The following is a 10,687-nucleotide window of genomic DNA, read 5'->3' on the forward strand; positions in this document are numbered from 1 at the left end:
ATTATATGTATGCACAGTATTTTTTTTACGTGGTAACATGCACGACAAGTAATTTAAAAATTAACTGCACTGACTGCCATCTAGTGGTAGAGCATTTAGTTGTTCTACATCCGGGGTGTCAAACTCGTTGTTTGTGGTGGACAACATCATAGTTTTGGTGTCCTTCGGAGGGCCGTTACGACTGCGAACCCGTATAAATGTATGATTGCGTTAAATGAACACATATACACAACAAGTTGATCGATAACTGGTTTTGAAATCAAAAGCCGGCATATAGTTTGTTCAACTATTTTTCAATTTATTTTAAAGGAGTGTTTGGTAACAAATGCTTCCTCATATGTAGTGTAAAAAGTGAAGAGAATTTTAAAGAAGGCTAGTCATTAGCCACTGTGCTAGTATTTTCAGTTGCATCCTATTAAGTTAGCATCTTCTCTGTGAAATGTAGGTGTTGTTGTAATTGATATTTGTATAATGTACTGATCTCCATTTCCTCTACTAGTCGCGAAAAAAGAAAAAGCCAAACACACTCAGCAAATACAGGGTCTTTAATGGAAGTGCCAAGGACAACCTTAGTTGATCTGGATAGCGATGAGGTAATTAGATTAAAAAACACAAAATAGTGTCAGGGTGTTTGTTCACAACATTTTGGCACAAATAAGTTTAATCCACTTAGCAGCACTGATAAACATGTTGATGGGAAAGAAAGTCTCACATCAGCCAATACAAATCCTTTTATATAAAGTAAATTCTCACAAAATGTGGACTTATCATGTATTTATTGTACGGGAAGAACATGCATGCCTGCATTTTGTCAGGTTTTTTTTTGTAATATAAAATCTTACAACATGAACTTTGTATGTTATTCATTGGACTGAAATAATATGTAAATTGACATTTTTTGAAAAAATCTCACAAAATGTGGACTTAACATGTTATTCACTGGACAGGAATGGAAGTCTACATTTTGTGATTAAAAAACAACAACAATCTCACAAAATGGGGATTTAAAGTGTAAGGGACACGAAAAAAAGTTACCCCCAAAACTTTTTTAAGAATGAGAACAAGTACAAATAATGCACTTCCAATGATTATTATGGTAAAAACGTAATGAAAAGGCCTCAAAAAAGATGCTGAAAACTTGACCCAGTCCGTCTGTGACGTCGCTAGTCCAGCGGCAGCGTCTTCAGACTTATAAAATGACGATGACAAGCTGTCGGTAAGTAAGGGTCGCTCGATTTTATTGTTCAATTAAAGAAGAAACGAAATTAATCACAAGAAAAACCACGACGAGACGAGCACACTTCACAGCCAGCAGGTCAGAAAAGTGGCTTGATGACATCATATCGGCCTTCTTCACGATTTCGCCCCACCCGGAAGATATTCAAAGCGTAATGCTAAATCGAGAAAATACTTGGTTAAAGACACTTGGATGAGCTTAACATTGGCACTTATATAATAGGTTTGCATGTAAAAATGACTAAATGCTAAAATGTACTAAAATGCCCCCGGCCAAAAGACTCTAGTGATTTAAGGGCTTTTTTGTGATTAGATTTACGACAAATTGGCCCGCCGCCTTTTGGAGCTCGGCTTGTTATTTTTTCGATCTCAGCGGTCTACGTCACAGGAAGGAGGCAAGATGGTAATATTGCTCGCTTTGTCAGTTCTGTTGTCTAAAACGGCAACTGGTCGCCACCAAAATGCAAATGCTCATTACTACTCTTGTCCACTTCAACCTGTGAAAGCGTAAAAGTGTTCTGCCCAATAGTTTGGATTTATTGACAAACGTGATCTCATCTTGATTACCACCACAAAATCAAAAATACCGTGGTGATCGCTTCCCCACTTACACAGGCTGAAGCGGACAAGAGCATGAATGCGCACACGAACCCCGACTGGTTTATATTTCGGACATTTAGCTACGCTAAACTCGTGTCAACTCTCAGGAGGCAGTCGCTGACTGGCAGCGGGCATGCCTGATTGCGCAAGCATGGATCTTGCCTGACGAGAGGCGTCGGAAAACAGTGCAGGAGGAACATGTGCGCCCTCTATTGTTCACACATAGAAAGACACCGGAAGGCTGATAAAATGTAAACCGTTTTACAACAAAAAGAGGGATCATTATCCATTTCCTCCAGGTCGTTCTTGCAAACACTCACCAGTTAACATCATTAAAAAAATGATTCTGTAAAATATACACACAATTTGCCTTGACAAAGACAATAATACTCGTGTTTTACATTAGAGTGATCCCACCTGCAACTCAAATGTGACTGCAAACACCCAGTCCCATACACTCCTAGGCCATTTCATTAGGTACGCCTGCACAATCTAATCGGCTCTGAGAGACTTGTATTGAAGTGAGGTCTCCAAATTATTAGAAACACCAGTGGTTCAGATAGAGAATTTCACATATATCCTGGGAAAACGAGCAACTATTTTTATTACTTAAAATATCTTTAATTAGCAGCATCACAGTGGATATAGTTGTAGTGGTCGGCCTCACAGAGAATAGAAATGGGTTCAAATCCCGAAAACAACAAAACACCATCAGCTTGTTTGTCACTCAGTAATTTAAGTAAAATATATTGATTTCATATATTTACAGCAAAAACAAATATACAATTAAAAGTAAAAAAAAACAGGAAACTGAGGCACTCAAAATGAAGTGTTTCAGCCTTGGTAGGCCTTCATCGGGACAAGCTCAAGTGGACTGGCATGGTACTGTTTTTATACAAGTAGGTCACACGGTCTATGTGGGCTGGACATTGCAGTCAGCTGGTGCAAAATATCCAATCACAACACTCCAAAACAACTGCCGTACTAAAAATAAACCACAATTAATACATACAATTATTTACAATATCCTTTTACAAAAGTGATCTTAAAGAAAAGGGATAAAATCCAGTTTGCCAATGAGACCAGGAAACTCTATAAATGAACAAGTGATCAATATATCTGATATGCAACTCACACCCATTCAAATGTCTGTGTAGTCCAAAGTACTTTAGGACATTAGCGCCAACAAGCAAAGCCCAAGAATTTCAGACTCAAGTGGACTTCTTTAAATTTCCAAATGACCAAGTCTATATTTGTGCCCAATATCAACAACCCAACCCTGAATATTTTTTTTTAATGAAAAATTGACATATGAAGTTGCTAAACTCTTTACAGCAAAAAGAAGAGTTACATACAATCTACCTTTTGAAGAAAAAAAAAAACTAGATGATTTGTTTACAAATGAAGATATAGTTATTAAACGTGCAGACAAGGGAGGAGCTGTAGTACTGGCGGAGGGACCAGTACATCACGGAAGCCATGAGAGAGCTGAAGAACCGTGAGTACTATACACCACTAGTCTAATCCTCTACCTCAACTTCAGTCTGATCTTACGAAAGGCGTAGGCATTTTTTCCAACTGGCCATGTTAAAATAAAGGCCTTTTAATTCAGAATCATTTTGAGTGTCTCAGTTTCCTGTTTTTTGAAGCCCTTGCGCTGATCCCTCGACTGAAGAGCACCAAAATGATTTTTTGGAGAAAACACAAAACATCCGAGAAGCACTCCAGTATGCTTTGTTAATACAATTAAAGTTGTTTTGATGGTCTTCCGTGTTTTTTCATTCATTCATTTCATTTCATTTCTTTTGTATTTAAATGGTCAGTATGATGTAAATTGGTGAGGAGGCCAGCCTTACAGTCAGCAGATCCGGGTTTAAAACCCACAAACTTGCATGTCAGGTGATTTGAAGAGTCTCCGTCACCCACGCGAGCGTCATGCATGTTTGCCCCGTGATCAGCTGGCAACCACTGCAGGCAGTACCTCAACCCGACTGCTGCCAATGACCACGTGTCACTGTGCAAGCGTATCTAATTGACATCCCGAATACGAATCATGACATTGCCACACTAATACTTGGTCTTGGAAGATGTGTGACTGTGTGGCTGCCCCGGACTTGCGGCGTCATGTGCGCCTTGGAGAACCACAAGTGACGCAAACCCACCTGTGGACACCATCTCATGACAACTTGAGTGAATTGGGGTCGATGTACAAAGAGGCGCCGCGGCCCTCCTGATTGTGGAGGAACTGCCGGAGAACATTGTACACCATCTCCCTGCTCAGCGTGAAGCTCCTCAGCTGCTCCTGGTGCTCCTCGGACATAACGAACGTCAGCTGGTACTCGGCGATCACCGAGCCGTTCCTGGGGAAGGAGAAGACTACAAGCTCGACACTTGTGCTTTGGGGAAAAAGATATTAACACTGTTTTGCATTTAGTAAGTAAAAGCCTACTGTGAGACCAAAATGAAATAGCTTCAGTGTGGTAGTTGAGTACCCTCTCGTGGTACTTGAAAGAATCACTCTATTAAATATTCAAACTGTGTCTAATGTCACAGTGGCTTTAAGTCGTTTTGTTGTTCTGGACACTTGCGTTGTGTTTGATGGTTGAACCATTATGTTACACAGTATTATGCTAATACAAATAAAGTTGTGTTGCATTTATAAAAACATACAGTCATAACATCATTAAAAAGAATGTAAAGAATCAAAGAGTTTTTTCATCAGGATTTCATTGCGCAGCTCCTTTTGGCCAGCTCAGAAAGTTGCAGTCAGCAATGATCGCCGCACTTCACAGAGGATAAAGAATATATGCCCCATAAATGCCCCTGTGCATTGTTGACCATGCCCCGTCCGCATGTGTTGCTACTGCTTGTGTTCAAGTCGCCGATGTTTTAAGCACAGCTGGGCATTATACTAAAATTTCCCGGTCCGTTTATTAGCCTTCCGTCTGCAGGCGCCGTCCATCTCTACCGCCTTTTTGTCCAGCCGGACCAAATAGTAATCTCCTATAGGTTGGTCCGCCTATCATTTTAAATGGGCTTCCGTTAGCGTTTCCATCTACCAACTTTGACCTTAAAACTTCTGGTTTTAAGGTTTATAGTCACTGCAAAATGGATACTTGTTTTGTTAGAGCGATGACTACGGCAATAGTTTGAAAATCTCCCCAGTGAGGTCACTGGTACATGGAGGTAACCGGTGTGGGTGGCGGCGAGATGCCATGCTTACCGGAGAGCGTAAATTTCCGCTTTGGAGAAGTAGCGTCCAAGCGCCGGGGAGGATCTGTACACGTCTGACAGCTTCGAAGGAGAGGAGGAGAGGAGGTCATCAGGTCGGGACACGCCAACATACACGCAAGGCTCAAACGGCTCGCCAGCGCATTCCGAGCATAGCGCTAAAGCCGATCGAGCAAGTCTCAAGTGCTCAGGTTAAGGAAAATGAGAAATTCCTTTCGAAAAAGTCTGAACGCCAAAGAACAAAATCGTCAACTAACCAAAATAATGTACAACAAAGTTTGGATGTCGATCAATAATTCTGCTAAAATAATGCAATGGTATTAATTGAATAAATTAGAAGCATACTGTATAACAGTACAATTAAATTTACGTCACTTTGATGGAGTTTTTGTTTTTCATTTAATTTTCATTTTCTACGTCTCTATGTTTGCGTGTTAAGTAATTAAAACAATTAAATTACCAACAAATATAGTTATTTCTTTAGTTATGTTTGTCATTATACATTTATATTTGTACTTTTATTTGCCTTTTATTACTTGAGTTTCTTTACCACGGTACTTAATACTTTTACCACCACTTTAACAAAAATCATTCTATGAGCATGAAATATTTGTATACATCCAATAAAATTACGTAGAATAATCTAAATGTTTCTCAATCACATAACACAGCATTATTCAATGAATAAAATAATGAAATATTACTAATAGTATGTAAATTCAAATGAAGGTTGTAGCTCAGTTATGACATTTTGAAGTTTTATCATTACATTTTTATGTCATACAGAACGTTTGGACGTTACCCTAGTGGGTAACTAAACTCCAAGCCTGGGGGTGGGGAGTAAAAAAAGTTTGAAAAAATTCAAATGTTTTGGTGGTAGGCTCACCTTGCATTGCAGGTCGCTGGCGAGTGCTCGGCTCTGATTGGACGAAAGGCTCAGGAGGTCCGCGGTGAAGTTGAGGCCCGGCAGACTGAAGCTGCCGTTGAAGAGACGAGCAACTCGGAACGACGACCGGTTGAACTTCTCGTCGGGGTCCTCGTGAATGGCTGCGCGGGGGGGGAACGCGTCACACGCCCGACATCCAGTTATTGTTCAGATTTCACTGAAAGGCAAGTTCCATGTCCTGTTCTATGGTTAGCCTCACTCATTTGCTCTCTGCCATCACTGGCAACCTTCTGTGGCGGCATCACATTTTTTTCCTTTCCTAGCATTGGTTCATTCAAATGTGTTTATTCATGTTTTATTTATGTATGTCATTAAATAACAGGTCAATTGAAGTACCAAATCAAAATATTTGAAAAATTGTACGTATTCATTTAAAAATGTTTTCTATTTAATCATATATTTGGTTAATTTATTGGAAATAAAACAAATCTTTTTTCAAAACTTTTTACATATACCGCACTCTGAGCAGTTTGGAAATTTTATATCACATAAAGATATATTTTGTCAAGGGTTTTATATATTTGACATTGTGCATTATTATTATTATTGTTGAATAATTGATTTATTTATTCTATGTAAATAATACATTTAAAATGTAGTAAACAATATTACAGATACACTTTACAATCCATCCATCTATTCTCTGTACTGCTTCAAATTACATCTATTCCAAAATTGTTAATTCATTTATTATAAAAAATATATATACAATAAAATATTTTTTTAAAACACAGTAATACAGTAATATCTTAACATATTTTATTAGTATTTTTGAATAAGTGGTTAATTCGTTTTTTGTAAATAACAATAACATGATAATAAACAATTTTACAATTACTTAAATATATACCATGATGTAAATATGGAAAATCAATTTATTGTAAATAACAAACTACAAATACAGTATAAGTAAATGAAACAATTATATACACATTTAGATTATTTTTTTAAAATCAAAACTTTGGTTAATTTATTTACTGTAAAAAAAAAAAAAAAAAAAGTAAAAAACACAATTTACCAGATCAATTGACATCTTTCACATTATAAAAAATATATTATTGGCTATTTTTATTGCAAATAATAAATGAAAGAAATTACATTATATTACATTATATATATATATATATATATATATATATATATATATATATATATATATATATATATATATATATAAAAAATTGTATTTTACTATAATTCAATTTGAAACAATAACATTAAAACATGGACATTTTTAATGACCCCAGCTCTGCTTCGGATGTTTCCGCAGCCCAACTCTCATGAGATTTCGCATGAAGAAGTTGAAGATAAAATGGAGATGTTTGAGTTTGCCTTTTGGGGAGTTACCTGAGCACACGGCCAGCGAGATGAAGATGACGACGACAATGACGACGGCCAGCAAGACGAGCAGCATCCACAGGCGCACTTTGCCGCACACCGCCTCGCTCAGCTCCCGCTTCGCCTTACACGCCGCGCTCTCCTGACAAAAGCACAGACACCTTTCACCAATACCTCAGCACACTTGCAACAAATAAATGCACATTTAAGCACATTTTATACCAAACTGAATTGAAACTATTACAATTCTGCTATCATTTTAATTCTGAGCGGTAATGCTGCTGTTTGCCACTAGAATCTATTACCAGGAAACACACTTTGGCACGCCATGGTGAAACATCTAAACATCATAAACATTTGGTACTCTGAGAATGTGAAAAATAGCCACCACAGTTCCTATAAGAAGGAGGGACAGTTGGACGCACAGACAGTCAGATTGACGGATAATTATACAGAAATGAATAGAAGTCAAACCTTAGAAACTGAGAATACCTCAGGTGCCACACATCCTGAAGGCATCGCCTCGCCGTTGTGACCGTTCTGAAACAAAACACACACGTCTATACATATGTATATATACACACACACACACACACACACACACACACCACACTTCCTTTCAAAGCACCGCCCTTTTCTTTGAAATGACAAAAGTCATTTTTGGTCAGCGTGGTGAATCATGTGTCTTAACACGCAAAAAAAAACATCTGCTGCACAGTTCATGTGAAATTTCTCAGCGTGGGGGGATACTTGCCGTATGGGACCACTTCCTATACTGGGCCACTTCCTGTATGTGACAACTTCCTGTAAATATGACAACTTCTTGTGTCCGGCCCACCTGAGAGCTCAGCAGCATGCTTCCCTCGTCACCTGTGTCGCAGCATCTGTAGGCGTGATTGTCACCGTTGCCTGTAGTCACCTGGCATCACACACACACAGAATATATGTCAAATTGAAGTGTTTTGTTCTTATATAGTTCATGTCTTTTTACATTTCAAATCCATCCATCCATTATCCAAACCGCTTATCCTAACAAATCATTTTTGAAAATGACACTTGAGTTGTATCTACGACGCCATGTTATACAACACTGGCTGGTTCGCAACAAACGGACATTTTCAAGAATAAACGCTAATAAAAAGGAAATGAATTTTTATCCTAAAAGCATGTTTGCTAAAGTCATTTTGAATTTACTGTCACAAATTGCTGGCTAAAAATTTAGGTCACACTAATCTGAAAATATTCGAACCAAAGCAAACGGGCTCACTTTGTTTGGTGAATTTGTTTTGTTTTTTTCTCTTGTTTTCTGAAAACATAAATAATGTTTGAGGCATTAGTAAGACATTTGAGGCAATAGTAAAGACATTTTAAGATCAAAGTCTTAATTGAGTTGTAGTATTATAACATTAAAGTTGTATAACATTTGAGAATAACATTATATTGTAATACTGAAATGTATATATATATATATATATATATATATATATATACTTTTTTTTTTTTTAATTGTAGTATATTACAAGAATATTCATGTTTTCTAGATAAAAAGTTGTAGTTTCAAGATTGTCAGAATTGTTAAGTGAATAAGTATGTACGTATTTTTTAAATAAACATGTATATTTGAGAGATAAGTCATATTTTCCACTTAAATCTCATAAAAATTATGAATGACAAGTTGACAACTTTTTATTCTCAAATAATACTTTTTATCATAAGATTAACTCTTTAATCTAGTCTCCTTTTGTTTTGTTTTAATTATTATTATTACTATTATCATATAGGACATTGTTTTGCAGCAAAAGCCACTAATGAGACGTTTATTAATAAACTGCAATTATACAGCAGTATCACACTGGATACACGATGACGTCATGTGCGTTTTATGAGATTGGAAGTGCGCTTAAGTGTTATGCTTGTGCATTCTGTGCACTTTTTGGAAAATAAATAAGCAATTACTCACCAAACGTCCCACGGCGTTGGTCCCGTTCGTTTTAACGGCTTGCATCTCAACGTCCACGTTCATGTTGCCCAAATAGTGGTGAAAAAAACAAAAAACAAACACGAATTTGAACCCGGAAATGTATCGACTACTATGAAACCGAAATTTCCGCCAGTGGCCGTAAACGTCTAAGCCGAAAGATAAAAGGAAAGTACAAAAACTCTTAGGCTCTGTTCCGACTAAGAAGACGCCAAGAGGTTTCGAACCTCGACGAGAAACACGTTGCACCGAATCACCAACTTTAGACGAATGACAGCCAGGTGAGAGCCAGGGAGCAGGTTTCGGTCACCGTGTTGTCACCCAACACACCTGAGCGCTCTGATTGGTCACCTTTCCGGAAGTTGAACGTGTTTATATGCAAAGCGTAATATGACGGTTTTTGATTTTTATTTAGATTTTTTGCTCAATCTTTTTAACTTCAGGCTTGTTTGTTGTTTGCTAAGTCCATGATTTATAAAGAGAAAAAACAGTCTAACCTTTATTGCCGCAAATTATTCCGTATCGTCAACTACTACTGGACTGTAGCTATACATCAGGGGTGGGCAGTTAATTTTGCAAAGGGGTCTCATGAGAAACTGGAACACTTGCCGAGGGCCAAGCCAAAATGCTAATCTCAACTTTGTCTATAAACAGTTAATGTATTGAGGAAAAAAAAAAAAAAGTTGTTTCAATCAATTACTACGTGAATAGTAATATGGTATGTATAATTAGGAGTCATGGTGTTCGACTGGTTCGCATGTTCGCCTCACAGTTCGGAGGTCATGGATTCGATTCCGGCCCCCATATTACACAGCAGTACATAGTGGATTGTCGCTGTCTTGTGAAAAACACTTATGTCCATTTATCTTACTTTTTACGTGAATGGTTTTTCCACGTTACAGACATCGCATTAACGTGAAAATTAAAAAAATTAATAAATCCAAAATTGGACATATGTGTTTTTCACAGGACAGCGATGATATGAAACTGTAGATTTGAGTACAGTATTAGCAGGCCAAATCTTCTTGGCCCATCTTCCCTCCACCATGCAGGAGATAAGAAAGTTGGTAACCACTTTTGTCATTTTTGCTAATCTCTTTTTTAAAAAATAGTTGCTAGAGCGATCAGAAAAATCACCAAATATAGTGAAAACTTCACTAAGTTGGAAAGCGCGTGCTCACTACCTTGCTTTTACTAGCGTCCACATGTGTGCACATAAAATAAAGGCACAACTTTCAAAACAAAAGCACATATTTTATGTTTTACTTTGACCTCATGGTCACTGTGCAAGCCGCGGTCAGAGGTTGTGGGCCGGCCAGATGTGGCCCCTGTGCCGTACTTTCTCCAGGTCTGCTTTA

The 10,687-nt window shown here is 37.7% G+C and overlaps 1 protein-coding gene across 1 annotated transcript; it reads right to left on the reverse strand.

Moving 5' to 3' along the window:
• Window positions 1–530: 530 nt before the first annotated feature.
• Window positions 531–9,661, reverse strand: c15h3orf52 (chromosome 15 C3orf52 homolog). The gene is made up of 7 exons (XM_086036766.1): window positions 9,312–9,661; window positions 8,190–8,270; window positions 7,826–7,891; window positions 7,361–7,493; window positions 5,954–6,114; window positions 5,060–5,130; window positions 531–4,196 (listed from the first exon to the last, which is right to left on the reverse strand). The coding sequence occupies exons 1-7, from the start codon at window positions 9,372–9,374 to the stop codon at window positions 4,013–4,015; spliced, it is 759 nt and encodes a 252-aa protein (XP_085892892.1). The 5' UTR covers window positions 9,375–9,661; the 3' UTR covers window positions 531–4,012.
• Window positions 9,662–10,687: the final 1,026 nt, after the last annotated feature.

The sequence above is a fragment of the Filicampus tigris genome, chromosome 7 (genome assembly GCF_054856515.1).
Source record: "Filicampus tigris isolate MCC_2025a chromosome 7, RoL_Ftig_1.0, whole genome shotgun sequence".
Lineage (NCBI taxonomy): Eukaryota > Metazoa > Chordata > Actinopteri > Syngnathiformes > Syngnathidae > Filicampus > Filicampus tigris.

Bases quoted from the DNA above. Each gene is read 5' to 3' on its own strand.
- c15h3orf52 (XM_086036766.1), bottom strand. From the start codon at position 9,374: ATGAACGTGGACGTTGAGATGCAAGCCGTTAAAACGAACGGGACCAAC. The intron at 7,892-8,189 runs GTGGGCCGGACA...GTTTTGTTTCAG, and splicing joins GCATGCTGCTGAGCTCTCAG to AACGGTCACAACGGCGAGGC. The intron at 4,197-5,059 runs GTAAGCATGGCA...CTCCTTCCCCAG, and splicing joins GCGGAAATTTACGCTCTCCG to GAACGGCTCGGTGATCGCCG.